The sequence below is a fragment of the Rhipicephalus sanguineus genome, chromosome 5 (assembly GCF_013339695.2).
Source record: "Rhipicephalus sanguineus isolate Rsan-2018 chromosome 5, BIME_Rsan_1.4, whole genome shotgun sequence".
NCBI lineage: Eukaryota > Metazoa > Arthropoda > Arachnida > Ixodida > Ixodidae > Rhipicephalus > Rhipicephalus sanguineus.
This window is the reverse complement of record NC_051180.1, coordinates 63,753,191-63,778,840: the sequence shown is the minus strand read 5'-3', so window position 1 is coordinate 63,778,840 and position 25,650 is coordinate 63,753,191. Positions and strand designations below refer to the sequence as shown.

General features: G+C 49.0%; 2 protein-coding genes across 2 annotated transcripts; one reads left to right on the top strand and one right to left on the bottom strand.

The window, feature by feature from the left end:
• Positions 1-16,710: 16,710 nt before the first annotated feature.
• Positions 16,711-21,983, top strand: LOC119394693 (uncharacterized). Its single transcript, XM_037662005.2, has 8 exons — positions 16,711-16,806; positions 16,870-17,033; positions 18,145-18,274; positions 19,088-19,231; positions 19,336-19,409; positions 20,180-20,488; positions 21,085-21,327; positions 21,971-21,983. The coding sequence occupies exons 1-8, from the start codon at positions 16,711-16,713 to the stop codon at positions 21,981-21,983; spliced, it is 1,173 nt and encodes a 390-aa protein (XP_037517933.2).
• Positions 21,984-22,970: 987 nt separating this feature from the next.
• Positions 22,971-25,168, bottom strand: LOC119394690 (transcription factor Adf-1-like). Its single transcript, XM_037662003.1, has 3 exons — positions 25,015-25,168; positions 24,542-24,722; positions 22,971-23,403 (listed from the first exon to the last, which is right to left on the bottom strand). Exons 1-3 carry the CDS (start codon positions 25,166-25,168, stop codon positions 22,971-22,973), a joined length of 768 nt encoding a protein of 255 aa, XP_037517931.1.
• Between the last annotated feature and the right edge of the window lie 482 nt (positions 25,169-25,650).

Below are 25,650 nucleotides of genomic sequence, written 5' to 3'. Positions count from 1 at the left end.
ACCTATCTCTACACACCCTGAACGCATTTGCTTAATGAAAAGCACAAAATCCTGTTGCCACGGCCACTCGCGCTGCTCAGGCGTTCTTTGATCAGGTGCAGACAAAGGCGCCAATGAATTAGTTCCAGTCCTTGTGTGTGTATTGTTCGCTGAAGTGCCTGTTCATCTAGAACAGTTTTGTGCCGCGTTACTAGCGGGTCATTAGGCATCAATTAATGCATTGCAAGCATATCAGTGTCAGCAGTGGCTCTTAATGATGGCAGGATAGGTCCGGTAAAGCGAGATTGGTACACCAATCTTTCAAATACGCTAAGGTAGATCGAGCTGTGAGCTGAAGTTTTCTATGCCGGAGATGCGGGAACAAACGTCCAGTTGTGGGGTCATCGTTAGCATACTCGATAAGTTCACTGTGACGAAACACGAGTTGTACGCCTGAAGACGCTAGCACATGCTTAATTCATAAATAGGAATTGTGTAGCGTTTATGGACCGACCCACCTTTAGCGAAGTAAGTACGCACGATTTGTAGGCGTTCGTGTGGTCGACGTTTGTTGGACACGTACTGCAGAACATATGCGTAGATCAATACCAATACATGCCCTCAATGTGTGTCTGTTTGACAGCCGCGGATCAACGGAAAGTCTTTACCATATAAAGGAACCTCTGTGGAGCTGTCAATATGTTTTTCTACCATACCACGTACGATGAATACCTAGCTATCCTAAAGAGACAAATAAAAGTAAGTGCGGTTGCTCCTTTGGAGTATTTTGACGTGCAGCAGGAATGAGTGCTTGACACTCATATCATTCGTGTCAGTCTTTAGGCAACATTGATCTATCTCATGACAAAATAGCTCGTGATATTTGTGTAATGTGATAATTGGGGAATCTATATCACAAAAGGGCATATCTCAAACAGTTCTAGTGTATATACAGGCCTCGTTGTAACGCCCATTAACGGCAACAAAACTCTGATTAGCCATTTATTTACTACCACGTGTAGCATTTTTTAAAATCAATGCCGCTATCAAGGCCCAATCCGGGTAGCCTGGAACCTCGTTATTGATCCGAGAGCTGACATTATTGGACGTCTTGAGGAACATAAACAAGGCGAAACGATCGCTACTACCCCGTGACAGTATCTGGCTGCCCATAGTGCAAAACAACTTCGAATGCAGTTGAGTTGAGTTGAATAAACTTTATTTGCCCAACGGTTGATATTGTGCCCGGGGCTAGGCTGCCAGGGATCCACCAGTCGAGGAACATCTTTCGAGGTCCTCGGCGACGGCCCTGGCCCGCTGGACGGCCCACTCCTGGTCTTCGGGGGCCTCGCTGTGAAGGGCGGTTCGCCATCGCTCAGCAAGGCGCCCCGCTTCAGATGGTTTTTCAGGTGTCCTCATCCTTCCTCGTAGTGTATCTACATTTTTGTTGCATTCCCAAAGTACATGGGCCATATCGGCCCGTCTGTGCGCGCACCACGGGCAGCCAGGCGACGGGTGCAGCGCGGGCCACAGGAGGTGCAGGTGGTAGGGGTTGGTGAAAGTACCCGTCTGCAGCCGCCTCAGGTCAACCGCCTGCGACCTGTCCAGACGCACATGGGGTTCCGGATATATCTTGCGGTCTTTCCTATAGTGCCCAAGCACCTCGTGGTACGTGGCCGGGAACTCTTCGGCATAGCAGTCAGCGTACATCTGGTCCCTTGCTCCTTGCGCCACGACTTCGGTTGCCGCAACAACGGAGGTGGTGGTGGTGTCAATAGCGGCGGCGCCGGAGCCGGTGGCCTCCACCGCCGTTCCTCCACCGGAGTCCCTCAACACAATGGCGGCGCCTGCTCCCTGGGTGACCGCGTCGCGGCGGGTAAGTTGCCTCGCGACGAGGTGGGCGCGCTCATTGTGGTTGGGCAGGGTGCCGGTGGGTCTTTGGCCGTTGGCATTGCTGCTGTTGCTTTTACGGCTGCTGGCGTAAATAGCTGCAATGTCCCCCATGTGTGCGGGGAACCACTTGAGGGCTTTGTCCGTAATCGTGCCTGACCTGAAGTCCCCAGCCCTGGCGTTTAGCATGCGAGCCACCTCCTCGGACACCCAGCCTTTGGTGTAGTTGCGAATCGCTGATTTTGAATCGCTGATAATCAACGTGTCTTCCGCACCTCCATGGAGTACAGCGAGGGCTATGGCCATCTCTTCCGCAGCTTCGGCCGACCGCAGCCTCGCAGATGCCGTGACCCGGACATTTTCCTTCGTATCCACGACCGCCATGGAGAAAGCAGGTACCGCCGCTGTTGGCTGGCCTTGTCGTTGATGTTGCCGCTGGCGCTGTTGCCGTTGTTGTCGTAGCAGTAGTAACGGTGATGGTGGTGGCGCCCCCAGTTCGTCTCGCACGTTCTGTTGGAGCGGCGGTGGTTGTTCCCCGTTGCCGGAGTGCCGTGGATACCTGGCCGCATCGACGAAGAGAACGCCCTCTCGTCTTCCGTGCTGCTTCAGGATCGCTACCGCTCTGCGTTTTCGGCGTTGCAAGTCGTGCACGGGGTGCATGTTCCTGGGGATGTTTTCTGTCAGTATAGCATCCCTGACTTCTGGTAGCAATGCTTCCTTCAGTCCCCGCGCCTCATGATATCGAATCCCGAGCTGGTCCAGAATGCGTCTTCCCGTTCTGGTGCCCGACAGCCTCTCGAGCTGCGCGATTCTCTGCGCCTCGGCGATCTCGTCGAGCGTGTTGTGCACGCCCAGTTCGAGGAGCCTATGGGTTTCCGTGTACTGGGGCACACCCAGGGCTGTCTTGAAGGCCCTGCGAATCGCCACGTTCAGCTTGTCGGTTTCGCTCCTGTTCCAGTCGGCGTACGCGGCGACGTACGCTATGTGGCTCAGCGCGTACGCATGTAGCAGCTTTGTCACGTTGTGTTCCTTCAGCCCTTTCCTCTTTTTCGCTACCCGTCGCACAAGGTGCGTGGCGGCGGCCACTTTCTTCTGAAGTCGCGCAACCAGCTCGCGGTTGGCACCGTTCTCTTCCAGCCACAGGCCGAGCACACGTATTTTGGACACCGTCGGTATTCGGGTCCCCTCCTTCGTCGTGACGTGGATTCCCAAACGACGGGCGTCCACTACAGCCTGCGGGTGAGGCCCTTTCTTTCGCGGCCTATGCAGCATGATTTCCGATTTATCTCGAGAGCAGACGAGCCCCGCGTCTTCGAGGTGCCGCTCGAAGAATCTGCCGCTGTAGTCTGTCTTGCATGTCGCCGACGCTCGTATTCTCCGTCGTCCACACGGTCACGTCGTCTGCATAGATCGTTTGATTGATACCCTCTATTGCGTCAAGAAGCTCCGGTAGCCCGATCATGACGAGGTTGAAAAGCATGGGGGAAAGCACAGAGCCCTGCGGCGTACCCGCACCCCCCATGCCAACCGTTCGCGGCAGAGCCCCGTCGATCTTGACCGTCGCCTTGCGCCCGTTCAGGAAGCTGCTGACGTAACGGTGGAACCTCGCACCGAGATTAAGTCGGCTTATCTTGTCCAATATAGCCGTGTGTTTCACGGTGTCGAAGGCGCTCTTCAGGTCTAATCCGAGCAGGGCGCGCACATGCGTGCTTGGTGCGTTAACGACCTGTTTCTTGATCTGCAGCATGGCATCCTGCGTGGAAAGCCCCCTCCGGAAACCGATTATGTGGGTGCCGAAGGCGTCCCGCTTTTCGAGGACCGTCGTCACCCTGTTGAGACAGGCGTGCTCCATGACTTTCCCGACGCAGGACGTCAATGAGATTGGCCGCATGTTTCGAACCGCTAGCGATTTACCTGGCTTGGGTATCAGAATCACGTCTGCGGTCTTCCATTCGTGCGGCATGCGACCTTCTTTCCAGCACGCGTTGATGTACTGGCATAGCTTCTCGATGGCGTCATCGTTCAGGTTCCTCAGAATTTGGTTGGTGATCTTGTCAGGACCGGGCGCCGACTTGGTCTTCAGTAGCTGGAGGACCGTTTTGATTTCTTGCACGGAAAAGTCCGCGTCTAGTTCCTCGTTGGGAGCCCCGCGGTATTCGAAATGACTCTGGCCTGCCGGGCGAGCGAGGTGCGTCTGCACGATCTCCTCCGCGAAGGCCTCCGGGTCGTCTTTGTACTTGTGTCGCAGCTTCGCCATCTGCACACGGGTCGCCGTTCTGGTGCTGGTCGGGTCCAGCAGGTGCCTGAGGATCTTCCAGGTCCGTCCTGCGCTCATATTCCCGTCCATCGTATCGCACAGCTCCTGCCATTCCTGTTCGCACAGCCGAGCGCAGTGTGCCTCAATCTCTCGGTTAATCTCGGCGATCTTCTTGCGTATCTTTCGGTTGAGTTTCTGCTTACTCGATCTCCGTTGCATGGATTTCTTGGCCGCTACGAGATGTGCCAGCCGGCTGTCCACTCTGGTTGGTTCGGGAACGCCGTCGTCGACGCCTCCGCGGGACCTGTCTCCGCCTTCTCTGGAAGGTCGTAATGTTAAAACTTTAGCGCAAAAAGTACACAGCGGACAAGGAAACTACGAGGGAAAGCGTTTTCCGCTGTGTACTTTTTGCGCCAAAGATTTAACATTATGGAATACCAACTAGCCCGCTCCCTCACCTTCCTTCGAATACAAACATACATCCTCATGCGCTAGTCTAGTTTTGGTGAGATAGCACTTATCCACATATAGCGTAACCACATTCGTCGAATTCTCGTTATGTGCCTTTTCTCTGTACAGGCTTGTCGCGTTGGTAAGTATTTAATGCGCTAGGCTTGGGGCTGCGGAACGCTATACCAACGCTTACGCCCAGACGCTCTTCCTCTCCACGCTCCACCGACTGTCTCACTTCCTTCCTCAGCTGTTTTTTGTCAGGGCTTCTGGATTCAATGAAAACGGATGGTTGCGAATGACGTCCTCTGAGAGCGGGACAGCCATCAATGCCTTGCCTGAACAGGCTTTCTCGAGCGCCTTAACTTACTGCTGATTCCTATAACGCTCGTCACTTTCTCCTAATTCGCTCCAAGACGTCCCCACAGGAATCGTCGTGTTGGTGTTAACGAAGAAGGCCATGTCTTTTTCTTTCTTTTGAGTTAGAAGCGACACTTAATGTTTGCATGTGTCACTGTTGGCCTATATCTATGGTCTTTCTTTTTGCTCTCAAACTGTTCTCTTGCAAATGAAGAACGTTCACAACAAAAATAAGCCCAACCAAGCGTTAAGATATAAAAAAAGTCATGACGTCGGAGCAGACAAGCGTCGGCACGGAAGCAACCGTCAGTTCGACAGTTCTTAGACACATTTCCTGGGGTACGTAAAGGACGGGTAAACACATCATTTCCTGCCCGACTGAAGTTTCACGGTTAGTACGCGCGCTCTATATCCGACCGGCACGTCTGAAATTGGGAAACATGGAGCAGTCGGATGAGTTTGGCATGCGTAACATATTTTGTTTATGTCTGCGCCGCCAGCGCTTAATTATAAGGCTTCCGAGAGTTCGTTGGCTTGCCGCAGTTTCGCCGGTATTTGGTCGAGTAGTACTACACCTGAATATCGCATTCCTCAAACCTGAATGCGGGAGTTCGCAATTACTTGAATGCGAGCTCGATTGTATGCAGATTAGACACGGACGTGGTCAGCAGCCGCTTCCCATGCATCCCAGTTCGGCTATGGACATTTGTGCGAGATCATTACGGCCGCGAATCAGGCACCGCGTGTTCGTGATGCGTCTGAAAGCAATGCGACCACAATCGTATCTTTCTACCGGCAGTGTCGTGTGGGACAACCACTAACCTTAATGACAGGTAATCAGATACGTAAACAGGCAAGTCTCCTGCCTAGAAATCACGCAATGGAATGAGTCCGGCAGGAAGATGATTTAAAAACCTGTGATAGAATTACGGAAAGCAAAGATGGCGAAGTTGAGAGTATGACGGAAACCCGTCTGGCCGGTATGAAACATACATACGGGAAGAAACATACTAGTTTTTAAATCATTTGGTCGGTGTCCGGACCCTTCCACTAGTAGGAAACCAGACAAGTGTGAGCATTTTTGCGCCTCGTAAAAATTACATTCAGTGTACCGTTGTTCGAAGTTCTAGAGAGGAGTTTAGCGCAACCAATGTGCAACAGGAATCTGTCAAATCAATCTAGCTTCTTCTATTGGCTTCAACGTATTGCTCGTACTTTCGTACTTTCCCTTTTTCTAGACAACGTTCAGAAACGCTCTCGATACGCCGAAAGAAGTGAACATATCCATCTGTACACCACAAAACGTCCGCGATTTCGAGCTTTAGCTAGTATTCGACTTATTCGAACATGACATCGTTAAGTATACCACATTAAACTAAAGACAACAACATACGGTGCTTCGCATTATAGTTCCTAGGAGAGAAGGAAGGAGAAGGAGAGAAAGGAAAGGCAGGGATGTTAACCAGTGTAGAAGGACCGGTATGCTACCCTACACTGGGGGAAGGGATGGGGGAGATTTTAAGGTAAACAGAGAGAGAGTGAGAAGGAGAGAACGCACGCACAAAGTCACACACCTCACAGTCATGCTAACGTCGTTAGTCTATAGCCGCCGGTGCAGGTCGGGTGCCTTCAAGAAGTTGAGCACTGCCTTCGTCGCCTTCACCCGCGATGATCTCTCAGGACGACATTCCAGAATGGTTTCTTCCGTCATCGGTCTAGGATCTATGCGAGCAAGAGCGACTGCGAGGGATTTTCTCTGCACATTGTAGCGAGGACAGTCGCAGAAGATGTGCTGGAGTGCCTCCTCGCTACCACAGTTGTCAGAAAACGGGTTGTCAGCCATGTGGATCCGAAAGCAGAATGACTTTGTTAAAGCCACTCTTAGCCATAAACGGCAAAGCAGAGTGGCATCATTTCGGCATAGTCCCCTAGGTGCCTGAAGACGCAACTTCGTGGGGCAGTCGTCGTGGTGGTTGTGCAGTCTGCTTGCTGTATTACAAGTGGAGGAAATCATTTCTTGTGCAGCTACTCGAAGTTGGCTAGCAGCGTCGGTCCTTGATAGAGGTATTGTCTCGAGCCGGTCACCTTGAAGAGCTGATCGAGCAGCATTGTCGGCGTGTTCATTGCCTATCAGGCCGCAGTGACTCGAAAGCCACTGAAATGTCACGTGGTGTCCTTTCTCTAACGATGTATGGAGGAGATATCTAACCTCGAAGACCAACTGCTCGTATGGTCCGTGTCGCAGGGCTGCCTTCGAATGGCAGAAGATTGACCATTGTTGAGGCTGTTGGCGGTTGACTCCAGGGGATTGCAGTACCAATAAATAAATAAATAAATAAATAAATAAATAAATAAATAAATAAATAAATAAATAAATAAATAAATAAAAAGTGTAGCGCGAAGAGTGGCGAGTTCTGCTGCTGTCGATGTCGTTGGGTGGTCTGTCTTGAAACTGACGCTGATAGCTTTTGCTGGGACGACCACTGCTCCGGAAGAACGCTGGAGGGTAGTTGACCCATCGGTATAAACATGCACATGATCAGCGTACTTCTCGTGTAAAAGAATCAGAGATAGCTGTTTCACCACTGGAGATGAGAGCTCAGATTTTTTTTATTCCCGGTACGCTGAGGTGCACTTCAGGTCCAATGAAGCACCAAGGAGGTATTACTGGCTTAGATACGGGGCTGAAACCTGACGGAAGGTGGGCAGAGGGGTTCGCAATCGTTGCACAACACGATGCTAGTGGTATTTCTGAAGGCATTGTTGCAACGTGGTGGCAATGGGCCAGGGAAAAATGCCTGATATGAGCTCTCAAGGCTTTCACCGCAATGTGCTTTTGCATAGGTTGGTCCCGCGCGATGAAAATAGTCGCTTCAGTCGACGCGCATTTTGGCAAGGCAAAGAAAGGGAAACTCTGAGAACCTGAGCTTGTACAGCCTGCAGAGTGCGAATATTTGTCTTGCATGTATTAATCAGTACAGGCAGACTATATCTCAAAAAACCGAGAAACAGTCATCTGTACAGTTCCAGCATTGCGTCTACCGACATCCCCCAGGTTTTTCCAGCCAGGAACTTGAACAGCTGGGAGATTGCTGTCAGGCGCTGTTTCATGTAAGACGCATGCGGGCTCCAACGAAGGTCTCTGTCTATGATTATAACCAGAAATTTGTGACTTCAGCAATAAGCAATGTCCGTCCTCCGATAGAAATGGCATAGAGCGTCATTGGTTTATGTGTGATGGCCACTAATGCACATTTTGCCAGGGATATTTTAACGCCTTGCTTCCCGAGATAGCTCGCTGTCAACCTTGCAGCTTTTTGAAGCCTCGCTCGTATCTGGCGGCCTGTGACGGCTCATGTCCAGACACATATGTCGTCTGCGTATATAGATGTCTCAATCGTGCATGGCCGGGATTCGGTGAGATTAATGAGAGCGAGATTGAACAGAGTAGACTTAGTACTCCGCCCTGAGGAACGCCCCTGGAGGTATAGCGTCGTGTGGTTGGGCCGTCGTCGGTTGACACAAAGAAAGATCTTGCTGTCAGGTAGCTAGCAATCCATCGAAAAACTGACCACCCAGGCCAACCATCTCAAAGGCGTCGAGAATGGCCTCGTGTAGCACGTTATCGTATGCGCCTTTTACATCTAGGAACAAGACTGCAGACAAACGCTTGCGTGATTTCTGCTGTTGGACATACGTTACGAGATCAATGACATTATCGATTGATGAGCGATCACGTCGAAAGCCAGCCATGGAGTTTGGATAAATCTTGTAATGTTCAAGATACCACTCGAGGCGGCTAAGGATCATCCGTTCCATTATCTTTCCCACGCAGCTGGCCAGTGCGATAGGGCGGTATGAGGCAAGTTCAAGTGGGGACTTGCCTTGCTTCAGAAGTGGTACCAAACGACTTGTCTTCCATTCGTCAGGAACACTGCCCTCTTGCCAGGATGCGTTGTACAGACGTAGCGGCTGTCCCCGCGCAGTCTTACCCAGATTGCACAGGGCTCGATATGATTACCATCTGAGCCCGGTGATGAAGAACGCCTGCACAGGGATAGTGCCGCCTGAAGCTCCTTCATGGTAAATGCAAGGTCCATGCGGCGTCACTGGAATGAGGGTCGTCACTTCCGGCCAGAGCACCTGAACGAACTGTTTGGTCTGCTATCCTCGCTCAAAAGTCTTCTGCGACAGCAATGTCTGGCCGTTTTTGGAAGAGCGCAAGCGCCTTGAACGGAAAACGCTGTTCAGGAATGCAGCGCAGACCACGCACCGTTCTCCAAATATGAGATAGGGGCTTGCAGGGGTCTAGTGTCTGACAAAACGTTCTCCAATGTTCGGAGGCTAACTTGTCCATACGACGCTGAATCTTCTTTTGCATCCTTCTGGCTGTTCTAAGGTCGTGGACGGATTTTGTGCGCCGATATCTGCGTTCCGCATGGCGGCGAAGCGCTCGCAGTCTTTCCAATTCGGCATCAAAATCGTTCCGCCTGGATGTAATCGGTATCGTGCGCGTGGCATCTTGCATTGTGCACTTGATTACTTGCTCTAGCCTAGTGCTTAGACCCACTTGGCAATCATCTTCCATGTCAGATTTAAACGTGGTCCAGTCAATTCTTCGAACGACCTTCTCTGGACCAGAACTGGACATCCCTTTGATGTGAAAATAAGTGGGAATATGGTCACTTCCTTGTGTCTCAATATCCGAAAACCAATTAGCACACCTGGCGAACGAGTTGGAAACGAAAGCAAGATCAAGACAGCTCCCATATGTCACACCTCGAAGAAAAGTGGGGCTGCCGTCGTTCATGAAGGTGAGGTCATGATTGTGAGCGAAACTTGCTAATCGGCGCCCTCTTGCATTTGTCCTCGTACTTCCCCATGCCAGATGATGTGCATTGAAGTCTCCTATGATGACCCATGGAGCTAGACACACGGCCAAAATATTATCTAATCTTTTTGAGTCAAAATTACTTGAAGGCGATCTAAAAACGCCTATCAGAGTGAACATGAGTTTGTTCTCCTTAATTGTCAGACATACACATTGATTGCCATCATGAGGCGCAATTCGATGCAACAAATAAGTGAGTTCCCGACGAACATAAACGAGGATTTTGCTGCATGCTCCATTTGTTGGGGACATGACAGATTCGTACCCCGATAGTCTTACTGGCTTCGCTTCGATAAGTTGGGCTCACAAATTATGACCGGGAACATATTAGTGTGCACAAACTGACGAAAGTCTGAAAGGCGCGATGTTAGTCCTCTGGCGTTCCACTGGATGATGGACGCTGCCTTGACATCTTCTCGGAAAGGAGGGTGAACGTTAGCCATGTTTCTACTCGAGAGATTCAAGCACTAGGCTTAAGGCGTCCAGTACTTTGAGAGCGCTTCGAGCAGACGTTGTCCCCATGTCCAATAATATCCCTCGGATGGCGTCCATGAGAGAACGAAGCATGGAAATGACTTGTCGATCAGCTCTACGTGAGTCACCAGCGCTCGGTGAAGAATCTTGAGTGGGCGCGATCTTCTGAGGCTCCACGGCAAGGGGACGGCAAGGAAGTACCGGTCATTCCTCTGCAAATAGAATCCTCTCCGCAGTCTTCCTTGAGCTGATCGGTCATTTTGCAGCTTGACTGAGTGGTGCAGCGGTAGAGGGAGCTTGCGCCTTCTTTGCGGTCGAACGATGCGTCCGACGCCAGTGCCGACGCCGGACTGCTTCGGCAGCCTTTCTGTGGGTCGAATTGTCTCTGGCCATTTGCTTAAGCACCACGCGCTCCTTCTTGATTTGAGGGCAGTCTTTCAACGAGGCAGCGTGTGAGCCATTACAGTTGCCGCATTTAAGAATCGTGGAACGGCAGGTCTCTTCCGAGTGAGGTTCCGCGCACCGAGGGCACATTAGCGAGTTCGGGCACACACCCTTGACGTGTCCTAGCTTAAAGCACTGGTGACACTGAAGTGGCTTCTGTACGAACGACCGAACGGGATGTCGGAAATGTCCGACTTTGACATGGGATGGCGTACAATCTCCTTTGAAGACCAGTTTTACACAGCGCGTCTTCCCAAGGCGCGCGCACTTGTGTGATGACAATACCCTCATTGGCCGGTTTAATGAGGGTAGGCAAGTCTGCTTCGGGAATCGCGATGTCTATATCGTAAATCACACCGGCTATGGATGCACTGTCCATCGGTATAAAGGAACGGGGTACACTTTGCCGTTCCGGGTCGAGCTCAGTGAGCCAAAATTTTAAGCGAAGCTTTTATATTTCACAGACTTTGGCGCCTTACGCGAAACACCCGTCACCGACGAGAATATAGAAACGAGGCCCCCGAAGGAGCACCGGTCATTTATATGCCGTTTTCCAATAACTTATGCTGTCTCGATCGTGGGATCGACGGAGATCAGCCGTGTATATGTGTCACAAACGAGCGCCTAATTAGGCGCGCGTCGCCGATTTTGAAACGACGGCACTAAATCCCGGCGGTGACCGCCGACCATTAGCCTCGGACAGAGCGCGCGCATCGAAAAAACAAGTATCAACAGGCGACAAAAGCGTGCCCTCACCCCTTCGGAGCCGGCGCACGCCGATACAGCCGAATTCTAGAAATCAACGCAGCGCATCCGACTCCGCAGACGAAACTGCGAGAAGGGTCTCGCCCTTTCCCTAAGCTTTCAAGGCTTCGCTGTGCTACCCACCGATGAGTCATGTCGAAGCTTTGCTAACCCGGGCGCGACCAGATATACGCCTAGTGCGCGCCGACGAAAGCGCCATAGGCGGCGAACTCAATCATTGCTCTCGGGAAAGCAAGCAGACGGCCGCCGTGGTTTCCTACGTCGTTGTACGTGTGTTTCCGCGTTGTTCACGTTTCCGTAGTGAAATAAGCAACGTTCGTCGTATGTGCGGTGGCAGAAACTTCAAGGGATGTCGAATAACAATTGCTGTGGAGTGGAGTGCTCAAACACCTAAAAAACACGGCCGGAACACGGTTTTACTCACTTACCGCAAGGCCTCCTGAGCAAGTGCGACGGAAGCAATGGATCGCCGCTGTTCGTTGGCAAAGACGAGCCGCTTCGTCATTGTGCGGGTTAACACGTCGCTTCTTGTTCTAATGCTTTCGTTCTGTCATATTGGTGCTCGCTGGATGCACTCGATCATGTTGACACTGGTAGACGACCAAAGTTATCAGCCTGAGCATGCGTTGGTTCGGTTCGACCGCCGTGCAGGGCACTTCGCTCAAACGTTCTACATTTCAGAAGTGTTGTAGTTCGGGCGAGTTAGTCATCCATGAACTTAGCTTGTACTAGTGCGGTACATGTACCGCGCTAAGTTCTATATTTATTATTTACAGAAACAGAAATGCAGCAATGGTTGACTTCAGAAAGAACAAGAAGTGATTCAGGCGTCACCTTTGTAAACAAAACAAAGTGGATGTTCACCACGAGCTGCACCTCATAGCTGGATCTTGTTACGCTGGTCTGCGCGACGCACCTTTGATATTTACCGGCATGACGATTCACTCCACGCGGACGTTCGTTCTCCTCCACAGTCGGTCATCACATGTCTTCTCGGCGACTCTCTTCAAAACTTGTTACTGTCATCTCTTGATACTTAACTCACAGCACTAGATCATCAAACACGTCTTCTGCGGTCGAGCGAATGATGCGATCACTAGAACGACATAAATTCTTCGCCGACTAACTCCCCACTGACTGACTCTGCCCCCGCGCGCTTGCTGCGCTTGCATTACCTGTATGCCTGGGTTCGGGAAGGTGCGTGTGATTCGTCTGTGCGTAGCACAGCGAAAGCTAGGGAAAGGGCGAGATCCTCTCACCAATTCGTCTGCGGAATCAGACGGCGCAGCTGGCTCGGCTTTGCTTTCCCGAGTATCCCGATCTTTCGCGTTCGTTGGCTGTGTCGGTGGCGTCTTCTGCGGAGAGGGTAAGAGGCGCGCGGGCCCGCTACCGGCGCCTTCTTATACTTGTTTTTTCGATGCGCGCGCTCTGTCGCGCACGAACCGTCGGCGCCAGGTTTTCATGCCATCGTTCGAAATCGGCGACGTGCGCTTAGTTGAGCGCTCGTTCGTGACAAACATCGTGCACAAGTCCACTTTCGTAGAGGCCCGCGCCTTTCCTGCAGCTGCCAGTGCAGAATTAGTTGTCTGGCACCCGCACGAAGGGGAAATAGTAGCCGCGAACTTCATTCATCTCCTCACAGCAAAGCTGTGCAAAGTGCTGTCGTCTGCTCGGCTTCCTGCACGTGCTGTCGGCGGCGCCCGCTAGGTGGCTATCAGTGGCGCCTCTATAGGCGGTGCACAAGGCGTATAAAGGCGCGACTACGGTTAGTGAGTGAGTGAGTGAGTGAGTGAGTGAGTGAGTGAGTGAGTGAGTGAGTGAGTGAGTGAGTGAGTGAGTGAGTGAGTGAGTGAGTGAGTGAGTGAGTGAGTGAGTGAGTGAGTGAGTGAGTGAGTGAGTGAGTGAAGAAGTTGTGTTGTACTGGTTCGGTCGTCCAGAGAAGACGTTCTGTTTTATGATGTACTGTGGTAAGTCGGCCTTTGACGTGTTGAGAAGTGATGCCGTGGAGGCAGTGAAGACTTTGAAGAGCGTAGCCGAGGAGATATGTGATAACTGACTGCGAAGGGGAGCGACTGGTCATCGCTACAGTCGATGTGAAGGGACTCGTCAACTGGTCATTATGAAAACACTGTAAGTGTTTGGAATATTCTCGAGTGTTTGGATATGAGCGCATGTGAATCGTTGTTCCTCCTCGTTTGTTAAACGCATGTGAGTTGATTGTGATTGATATCACCCAACTGTGCTTGTTTATGTGATGTTTTTACTGCCTTAGAATATGTGCTGTTTCTGTTATGAACTCTTCGCTCTTACTCGGTCTTTGGACCGTAACCGGTATTCGCTGGAGCGCTAAAAGGACATACCCTTAAATTGTCAATCGTTTCGTGCTGCGTTTTGGGGGGATGGGGGTGAGGCGATACGTCAGCCCTTGGTATCTGCTCGGCGATTGCCTCCCCATTAACTGGGTATGTGACAATGTGGTAATCTGATCTTTTATCTAGATGACTTCTCATTATGCGTTGCCAAATTTCATTGTTGCCCGGTCATGAACACATCATCATCGTTGTTTCCTGAAAAAATTGAAGTGTTGCGGTGCTAAGAATGTGAATAAAGGTCGAATTCCCAGCATGGAGGATCGAAAAAGTTAGGAGGGAGCATTGCGCAAGGCGAAAGAAAGAAAGAGAGAAAAATAGAAAGAAGGAAGGAAGGAAGGAAGGAAGGAAGGAAAGAAAGAAAGAAAGAAAGAAAGAAAGAAAGAAAGAAAGAAAGAAAGAAAGAAAGAAAGAAAGAAAGAAAGAAAGTTAACGGCACTGCATGCTTGCAGAACAAAGCAACGTCCACACGGGAACAAAACAAGAGTCAGATTATATACGCCCACAGGCCACTCGCGCATGTCCGATAACATGGTGATGTCACTAACACCCTGTTCTTCGGCGATGCATTTCACGAGCCGTAACACAGATAGCAACACAACACTTCCTTCATCACTAGATCAAAAACTGTCATAACCCCAACGCTCAGGAGGCCGCCTTTCCCGGTTGCTCCGTCTCAGAGGAATTGCATTATTATTATCGGTTACCACCGGGTCTGACGGCCTTTGTTCAACCTGAGGGTCCGGTTGCACCACAGGCAGCGGAGGAGAGGCGACCTCGGAGGCGTGTGGCAGGCATATTTCACGACGTAGGGTTCGGTCGTCGTGCACAGGATGTCGTAAATGATTAGCATGTACAAAACGCACTTGGTTTCCAATAACAACCAAATACGTAGTTGGAGACTTCACTCACGTAACTTTTCCCGGCAGCCATTTCACCGATCCTCCTCGCACGGAACGAACCAACACACGGTTCGAACCGCAAAATATCGCGGCTTCGCTCTGCGCTTATCGGCTGACTGTTTCATCCTTTCTAGTTTCCCGGTCATGGCCCTTGTCAGATGTGGCAGCACCAAAGACAACCTTGTCCGCAACTGTCTTCTCAAAAACAGTTCAGGCGGCGTCTTTCCACTGAACGTATGCGGCGTTGTGCGATAGCCTATCAGAAAGTTATCTATTCTGTGCTGAAGTGTTCTTGCACTGCCTTTTTTACAGCGAAAGCTGTTATGAGATCATTTCACCGGCCGTTTTTGGCGCCGTAGTTGTCCGCCGCCGCCGCCACCGCCGGTGTCCGTAACCAGTATCGATCGAAATAAGAAAAAAAACGAAATAAGAAAAAAATTCAAGGATGGAACGAGGTTCGAACCTGGGCCCTCTGCGTGGGAGCCCAGTATTCAATCTCTCAGCCATGCCGGTGCTTGAAACTGCTTTGCAAAAAGGTCCTATACAGGCTTCATGTCGGGAAGGAACTACATTAGCATATGCAATATAGCGTGGTAGAAGAGTAAAATAAGCACCAAGTGTCGCGCAACGCGAATTCTGTAACCAGGCGTCACACAATGCGAATTGCGCGACGAGTAGGTTGTTGAATGCTTCCAACCCATTACAAAGGACTCTGCCATAATTCTTCATCGTCATCAGGCACAGCATCAACAAAGTGCGCATAATGCCTTACATGGGTTTAGCAGGTACCAACGCTCTCCGTAGAATGACGAAAAATGGCACAGTGCCTGCTGGCCTACTTCCCAAAAATTGCAATGATTTATAGCGTAGTGGGTTCCTTGCAAGTGCACTTGTATTGGCTGCCAAGGAAGCCCATAAGCGCATGATCCACTTCCTCGGGGTCTCTTTTAACCTCCCTGCCTTCCTCTACTCTTTCTCTCTCCTCGGGGTCTCAGTAAAATTACAATGATTTATAGCGTAGTGGGTTCCTCGCAAGTGCACTTGTATTGGTTGTCAAGGAAGCCCATAAACGCATGATCCATTTCCTCGGGGTCTCAGTAAAGTTCTTCGCCCCCCCTCCCCCCCCCCCGTCTCTCTCCCACGTCAACGTATGTTATACAGCATGACAGGAGAGGGAAATAGCGACCGGGCGTCACCCAATGCAAATTACATAACTGGTGGGCAGTTTAAAGATTCCAACCCATTACAAAGGGCTGAGCCATAATTCTTCATCGTCATCAGTCGTCGCGTCAACAAAGTGCACATAATACCTTACAGACGTGTAGCTGGTGCCTCGCTTCTCCGGATAATGACGAATAATGGCTTAGTAGGTGCTTCCCAACTTCACAAAAATTGTGATTTATGACGTAGTGGGTACCTTTCTAGTGTACTTGTATTGTAGCCCCAAGAGAGCTTAAAGCCCCAACCGCATGCACGCGATTTTCGAGCGACGGCGACGAGCGACAGCGACAAACGGGCTCCGTCGCGATGTCGCGTCGCGACGGGAGCACCCACATGTTCGCGACAAAGTGTCATGGTTGCTAGATTTAAAACTATTGCGTGCACGTAGGTAAATTGAAAAAAAGAATCACAGAGTAGATGAATGGCAGCATGTCAAATTTATTATTGACTTGTGTGAGATAAGGAAGTCACAGCAGCGTTACGGGATTTTCTTTTTTTTTGCAATGTTTTGTTTAACTGCGACTGTAGTATCTGCTGTGACCTCGAGGGGGCGCCCGGAAGCTCACGCTATCTATCTGCTACGCATCTACGACGTCTACGATGCTACGACGCACTTTAAACTGCGTCATTTTAGCGATGTTTTAGGGTTAATGTACGAGTTGTGTTACGGCCATGGAACGTAGAAAAAAAGCCGCAGCGTTACGACTGATGCTCATCCTCAAGCAGCGGCAGATGAGTGCCCGTGAACACTGGGTGCGGCCTGTTTGGGTAAATCGCGCCCGAGAAAGCGAGTTCTTCACGGCGGTAAGTTGACCGGCGCTATCAAAAGATTCGAGCGGTGGAATTGACCTGTTTACTGTATTACAGGTGGAGAAAATGAAAAACGGAGACGCGACGCTTTTCCAGAAGTACTACCGTATGACACCACACACATTCGACAAACTACACAGCATGGTGAAGTTTGGACTCACGAGAGAGTGGCTGTGCAGAGAACCGATAACCTCCGGTGAACGGCTCGCGATTTGTCTGCGGTGAGTACGACTTTTTCTACCTGTCAATTTTTTTTGTCAGTTATTCGAATTGCAGTGTTGACGGCGGCGTCATTGGTAATGAGCGTAAATATATGAGCCGCAGGGCGTGCGCTCTTTGGCTTTCATTGCGGCACGGTTTAGGTCAGGTCTCTACCGAGAAGCGAAGGCAGGCGAGCGATTGGGAAGGCGATACTCGCTCGTACTGTGGACACACAAAACACTGTTTTCGTAAAAGTGCTGTTGAAGAGGGCGGAAACCTTTACCTCTAATAGTAAGGTATGTCGTGTGTGTGTGTGTGTGTGTGTGTGTGTGTGTGTGTGTGTGTGTGTGTGTGTGTGTGTGTGTGTGTGTGTGTGTGCGTGCGTGCGTGCGTGCGTGTGTGCGGATATCGCTATCGCGTTACTCACCAGTCTCTTAACATGCAAAAAAATTTTAAAGAACGAGCGCGTTATTCTCTCCTGGCGTTTCTCGTCTTTCTGGCGCACTTCGTGACGCAAGAACTGTGAATCACGTCTCTCATTACGGTACATACTGATATTTCGCGTATAGTCCATATACGCGAAATATCAGTTGTGAATTATCCCCTACACTGCTTTGCCATACAGGCGCCCACCAGTTCTTCCTTGTCTCGCATGACTATCGTATGCGATCATCTGATTTCACTTCATTTTGTTTGTTTTCGACTGCGCAAGTGAAGATAGGAGCGTGCAGCCGTCAAGCGTGAAGTCCTGATAGGCTCAGTTGTTAGTGCTAACATAGTACAGGTGCTTTTAAGAAACAATGGGCGAGGAGAACATATCGCCTGTAGGAAGGGCAGCGAAGTCGAGAAACCACTCCCTCGTCTTTGAATGCAGGGTGGTTAGGGGCCCTTTAAGGGTGCCCCAATTTTTAAGCACGCTTTCAGGAATTTACTGTTATGTGGCAGTGGCATGTTTTCTTTTTCTCGTTTTTTGTTTAAAAAATTCACTCCATTATACGTTTCAGTTGTAACCCCAATCGTTTTGTTCTCTGTATGCTATTCTGAAAACGCCTTCTCACGCACCCTGCATCTGCCCTAGACTAGCGGCTACCTACATGCAGTCGCTGCAGCCTGTCATTACATCTCTTTCAGGTACCTGGCCTCAGGAATGGCCATACTCGATGTGGCCATGGCCTTCCGAGTAGGCATAGAGACTGCCAGAGTAGCAATTCACTGCACGTGCCGCGTGTTGTGGGATGTGCTTTCTCCCTTGTACATGAAGGTAGGTGAATGTTGTCAGAAATTAAGACCACGTTGCATGAAATGTGCCACCTTCGTCATGTGACGTAGTGCTAACAAAAGTCGTGCAGACCCACCTTAAACGCATCATGTCTAACAGGAATGCTTGAAGGCTTCATATAATTGGCTAACTGTATGTTGCACTACTGTTATGTTTCATCTACATGCTTACATTTCTTTTCCCTTTTTCTTTTTTCCCCCTAACCCATCCCTAAATATAGTGTGTCAAGCTGGAGTGAATCCAGTTAATCTCCTTGCCTTTCCTGCATTCTTTCTCCATCTCTCTCTCTGCACAAACAATGTCTCACCTCAGCTGAACAGAATCTGTACAACCGCTCTAATATTTATTTGTAATGTCGTAGAAAAGCTTTCCTGCACACTCTCAATATTCATACTGTAGCCTTGTACGGACGGCTCGGTGTTTTTGCATGTGTATTTTAGAAAAATGGGCGCAAGCCTCGTTCAGCATTATGTATTGGCTACGACCTTGCTAGTTGAGACTGCTTTAGTAGCCATCACTATAGCATGCATTTTAAATGTTGAAATTGGTACTGATGATCTGGTACCACACAAAGGCCAGTATGTATTATATATGTATGGCTGAAACAGCATGACATTGTTATAAAGAAATGTACCTAGTTCATGTATCAAAAAACACACGTGCTATAAAGCACCTCCATCTGCCCGTTACTATTGCATATGCACATGTCCAATATCGTGTCCTCAATGTTTTCGAGCAATGGGCGCGCTGTACAGGCTCCACAATTTTTTGACAAGACTCTCTACGCTTTTGCAGCCGCCAACCGGAGCTGAGTGGCACGAGATAGCTTCAGGTTTCTGGCAACGCTGGCAATTCCCCAACTGCCTGGGGGCAGTCGATGGAAGACATGTTCAAATCAAGTGCCCGAGGAAATCGGGAAGCTTGTACTTCAACTACAAGGTAAGACGTCTGCTGCACACAGACATACATGCAAAGCTCAGCTTTAATTTATCGGCAGAGGGAATGGTTTTGTTATGACACTAGCATGTAAAATGTTTTTCAAGGAGCACGGAACAATTTGGCCCCAGCTGCCAGAAGTTCAGCGTTTCCTCAGATGGGACGAAACCCTAAAAAGGGAGTAATGTTTCAAGTGAAGAGTTTCATGGTATATTGGATACAGAATCCCTTATGCATTCCCCTAAGTTGCCTCGAAGGCGAAAGCCTTTTTTTTTCTTGAATCGATGTATTCATCGTCCTCCACCCCCCTCCAAAAGCATCCTGCACTGACGTGGTATTGCAGTGCCTCCAGTATCATAGGCATCGCAAGCTTTCTGCACCTCACCTGTTTATGCACTGCCTCCGTGATCTGCCCACCGGTCATGGAGGCAGTGCAAAGTAAAATGTAATCTGTATATTGGTCACGGAGGCAGTGCAAAGTGATAATGTCGTAATGACGTCTAGTAATGTGAAGTCAAAGTGACATCACGATATCGTTACAAATCTTGATGATCTTGCATCACTCTGGTTGACGCCGACCGTCAATTTTCGTGTTTGATGAGGCAAGTAAGGCTTTCGCTTGATTAATTGAATGAGGTATTTCAGAGAGCATGATGTTTTCTTGTTGGTGTGTGCCAAGATGGCACACACCAACAACAGGGGGTCATTCCATGCCAAATCATCCAGCGTTTTTCCAACCATCACAAATATGGCTGAAAAAATTTCCACATGTGAAACGTGCACATATGTGAAACGTGCACATGTGTCTCCAATAAGAAATTCAATTGCTTTGGTGAGTGTGTTAACATTGGTCATGCTTTGAATGAGCATTTCTCTTGCACAGGAAACAGAATGCAGTGACAGCCTATTTTGTACAATAGTAATCCTTTTTCCATTTCGTGCCATTTGCAGAAATCCTTTTCGATTGTCCTCATGGCTGTTTACGGACAGCCAATACCTGTTCAGGCTCATAGACGTCGGCGCCCCTGGAAGATTCAGCGATGGTGGTGTGTTCAAGGACTCTCCCATTGGAAAGCGACTGGAGCAGGGAAAGCTCGGCTTGCCCAGGGCTGCGTCGCTGCCAGATTCATCCAAAAGTTGCCCTCATGTGTTCGTTGGAGACGAGGCATTTCAACTTCGGCCTGACTTCATGAAACCTTTGTCAGGCAGCCGGACCGACCAAAAGGACATCATTTTCAACTATCGTCTCAGCCGTGCAAGGTAAAAATTTTAAGATGAAAAATGCGTTGCAGTAGAAAGTTGAGTGCGTGTATTTCAATTCGTTTATGGAATTTGCTAGGGCGAAAACGCATAATCTCGACAATACGCACAGGATCTTACACAACCACTGTACACTTAACCTATCAGTATGGTAAGCCCTGCGGAAGACAGGTATATTGTGGATCTGGGAGAAAGGTGTCGGTTAAGGTGAATCACTTGTCTTCATATGTTCAGATTTGAGGAACCAACAGGTAGCAGAAAAATTGTCAAGTGACACCACACTGAGGCTACTGGAAGCACAGGTTTCTTTGTGCTATTTTAGGAGAATGAGATGGTGTAGTGATCACTATAAAGATGTGCTGCTCGTTGTTTTTATACGTGGACTTGGTTGCATTTATCTTCTATGGTAAACTGTATGAAAAAAAGTTTACTTTAGATTTGTCGTATAATTTCACCTACACAGCAACGACAATTAAATTTTAGGAATGTATTTTAGGCCAAGGTATTGAGCTCTTTGAATCGCAAGTCCGCACTGTGTAACATGAGTGTTATAAAGTTTTGATTTTTCGTGTTTCTGGGCTCGTGTCTTTTTACAGACGGTGCATCGAAAATGCGTTTGGCATTCTCACAGCGAGGTGGCGGATCTATCACAGGGTGATCGACCTTAAACCTGAAAATGTTGACTATGTCATCAAGGCGACTTGTGTGCTGCATAACTTCTTGTGCCTGGAGTGTGGCGGTGGAGAGTACTACTGCCCAGTGGGTTATGCCGACTCTGAGGACACTTTTGGGAATCTTCGTGGGGGTGCATGGAGGGAAGACATTGGAGCTCAACGAATGTTTCCCTTACAAGGCGCGCGAGCTCGGAAGTGCTCACGGCGTGCAAGCGATGTTCGCTCTTCCTTCATCGATTTTTTTTCAAATGTAGGGCAAGTACCGTGGCAGTGGAAACTGGCAGGACTACGGTGAACAGTGTGCACATAAATGATGTTCATGCACATTTCCAATATGAATACAGCTCAAGTACTTCCGAGCTAGATTATTCTGACACACTGCAGTGCAAAAAAAAGCACAGAACTCAAAACACGTACAGAGCACAAACGATGACACAGCTGCCGTAGGTCGGCAAAAAAAGGTGGAGCTCACTCAAGAAATATATTTTGTACGTTGCGCTCACTAGGACTTGGACTCTCCAAAATTTTCCTGAACCGGATTCACTTGGACTTACACTCACTGAAGTTTTTCTCAGCTGAACTCGCTCTGACTCGCGGCACAACCTGAGTCTGTGTGAGTCGACTCATGAGTGAGTTTGTCAACATATAATCGGAGGTAATGCTCAGTGCTTGTTGTCGCTGCAGTGTCGCGGAGATATTTAAGAAGTTCAACTTGCCATCTGCATTACGTAATGCATACTTTCGTCTTCCGTGATCTGCCTGAGTGAGGGGTCCATGTTTAATAACTCCAAGAAGTGTGTGCTTTCAGATACCCGAACTGACCCTCTGATGAAAAAAAGATTATTTGAAGTGTACAGTGATTATTAGGTACCACTCTCTGCAGCCAAAACGTTACGTATTTAAAGCCGCGTATGTTGAAAGTGTACCATGTTTGTTACTGCAATGCATGCAGTGAAGTGCACTTGCATAATTCCTTGCCATGTTGCTTTAGTCTTGCCAACAACACCGGCAGTAAATGTTGTACTCTCGATTCGACGACTTGAAAAATAAACAGTATGTTTATTATCATGTGAATGGTGTGTCATAAGATACAGTTAATTAAAAACACAGCGAAACTGCTTTATTGCAGTAAAAGAAACAATGTTACAAGGCCAGTTAAAACTCTCGATAATTTAAACTCCAGGGGATCTCCGGATTTTGTTTGAATTATCAGGAGTCTGAATAATGAGAGGTTTTCAATACTCTGGGCAACATACCTACTAGCGTTGTCATGCTTATTGTTTCTCAGGGCTGCAGCCACGTCATAAACAGCTCTGAACAAGTGCAAGTTTTTAGATTTTAACGATTATACTGGTACCTGTAATTATACAACGCATCATAGTGTGTTTATTTAAGGGATGAAATGTGTCCTTTGACAGCTGGTAGCCCCTTTTAAATTTTAAGACAGTTTCTCGCACGACAACAGTGTACTGCGGCAAATGTAACTTGAAGCGTTCAGCACGCGATCGACCAAGGCCAGACAGAGGGTCCTTTTTTTTTCTTCCTCGGTCAGTATGCGACTGTTGGTGCTTGCGGCCAGGGTAGTTTGGCTGTGTTGTAGGAAGGCAATCGGTTTTATTTGTGGCTTTTACTTGCATAAAACCTTGAATGTTCAGATAGAAGCAACAAAGGCACCAGATATTTCCGGGCATGGACAAGCAAAAAGTTTGAATTAAGTAGCTTCAAGATACATTGAAAACATAGCGGGCCAACAAAAAAATTAAGATTTGTTTGAATTATCCAGAGTCTACTGTATTGAAAAATGCCTTTCAAGAGTCCGGCTCACTCTCATGCAGATACTTTGCAGCGGTGTTAAGCAAATCCAATTCCATGTCTTCCCTAAGCCTTGGTGGACATCGCCTCAGCTTGGCGGCAATAAGCTGCCCAAAATGCTCTGCCTCGTCCGGTACTTTGGACACAATGCTTGTAAGTGATGCTATTTCGTCGTCACATGGCTTCTTGCGTTTGCGACCACCCTCTGGCCGAGAATTGTGGCTGGAATTAGTTGGAATCTGGGTAGCTGCTCCTGAGCTCGTGCTCGCTTTTCTCCGTGTAGTACGTGGGCACGTGTCAGGTTCCGGCGAGGTGCTCGTTTCCGAATAGATGTCCCTGAACAGACTCTCCGCAGTTTCCTCATTGCTTTGTCCTTGCTCAGTGTCCTCACTCTCGACATCAGGCAACTGCTCAAGGTTTCCCGAGGTACTACAGAGCATACAGAAGAAAATACACCAAACATTACAATTGTATAGTTGCGTAGCATGCATGTAAAATGTTCACCATAGTGTATTCAAGCACCTACAGAAAAACAGGTAAAAAATGTTTACAAAGCACCCTCACTACGTAAAGTTGGAACGTGCAAAAAAATGGTTGTAAATTCAAGACAAAGGAACCTCGTGCTGCGCACTATGCCAACAAGCAAACGCAGGCGGAGCAACAGAGTGCGACTGGGTTTACACAAAGGCACATTGCTGGATCACTATCGCATGCATGCACATATGAAACTTACACATGCGTGCTGAATCTTTCAAAAGATGCTATTTTGGCTATGGTTTCAGCGGACCGTAAAACAAACTCGTACTTTTTGCCACATCCCCAGCAAGTTAGTTTTCTCAGGGCCACAATTTTCTCGAAGACAGTAGTTGCACACACACAAGTTAAAACCCATTAGTAGTAATACCAATAATAATTGTGGACACCATACGTCCAAAAACTAATATATTACTATGACAGGGCTCCAGAAATTTCGACCAACCGAGGTTCTTTATGCACCCAAATCTAAGCACACGGGCCTCTAGCATTTTGCCTCAATCGAAATGCGGCCGCTGCAGCTGGTATTCGATTCCGCGACCTCCGGGTCAGCACATGAACACCATCACCACAAGACCACCGCGGCGGGTAAGTTTAAACACATTCATGATGGAGAAAAGGTAAGTTATTTTAATGCTAACGCAAGAGCCCATGGCACAGCGCATGAGAATTTTTTATACGACTTCTTCGCAAAATGATTTTATGCGTATCATGAAACATTAAACTAATACATAGCAGATTACTTTTCCACGTTTTACACAAGCAAACGTCACAGGCAGGCAGTGTAACGTGTTTTGATTGGTGCAGCAGTGTAACTCCGCTCAGCTACTGAGCGCATGCATCGATAGCATGTGCGCCGGCATACGGACAAATGGAATAGTTACGACGACAAATTCGAACATGCGCGTATGCATACAATGCCGGACGACGCATCGCGTCGATACGCTCAATTCATGTTCGAGCTTTCCGTAAAATTACATTTTCAAGAACGTCGCTGTCACATTAGGTACACATAAAAAAAAGAAAAGCTTACGGCCGGCCTACGATGCTGTCTTGGAGAAACAGCAGGCGGTCGTAGAATATCCAGGACTTTACCGAATCTTCCACTTCGCTGTCCTCGGCTCCAGCACCACTTTGCAGGACAGGGTGGCGGGCTTTGAACACCCGTCGGAACGAATCCCTCAGGTTCTTCCAGCGTGCCTTCACTTCCCCCACTGCGTACAAACGATGGTTCGATTGTTATTCATAGGATGAAATGCGCACGCACCGAAACCGCTGTGGTAATGTCATGGCCAAATAATTCCTAGGCAAGGCATGAATCAAGCTAGTGGGGACTCGGATTTGCTATGTGAAACATCATCTTGCATGCAACTAAGTGCTTCATGCTGTGAACCATGCCTGACAAATGCCCCTACTGCAAGCTCGCATATTTTAGCTTTATTGCGTTGTAACACCTCTTAAAAACACATTAGCACGACACGCAGCATGCGTCCAAAAATTACTCACCGTTGGATCCCATTGCGGTTGCGACACGCCGCCAAGCTACTTCTTTCAGTTGCTGGGACTTGTACAGCCGGCTCGTCATGTCCCATATCACGCTTTCTTTCTCAACTTCGTCGATAAGACGCTCGTTGAATTCGTGCTTTTCGAGGTTGGACATCGCTGCCTCACAAGAAGGGCCACCTCACACGACGACGATGTTGACATTGCAGCAAGCTACCATCGTTGCAGCAAGCTACCACCCAAACATCAAAACGAGCCGTCGATCAAAATTAACGACAAAATACGGCCGCTGCCTCGCTCTCCACGTGAGATGGCGTTGTAAAGAAGGTAGGCTATAACTTGCATTCATTGAAGTACGCGCCGATTGGAAGCATCAAGAGCAAATTGCAACCGAAGCGAGGATCGGTGATGCTGCCATGTTGCCGGAAATCGTCACGCTCACTTCCGGGCGACAAGCGATTTTTTTTAGTTTTCCAGAAAGCTGCGACGCGACAAGCGACGGCGATGGATGGCCCTCCGCGACAGCAAATCATGTCGCTCGTCGCTGTCGCTCGTCGCTGTCGCCCGGAAATCGCGTGCATGTGGTTGGGGCTTAACGGGCTCTAGAAACGCCGCTCTTACAGCTTTCGCTGTGACTGT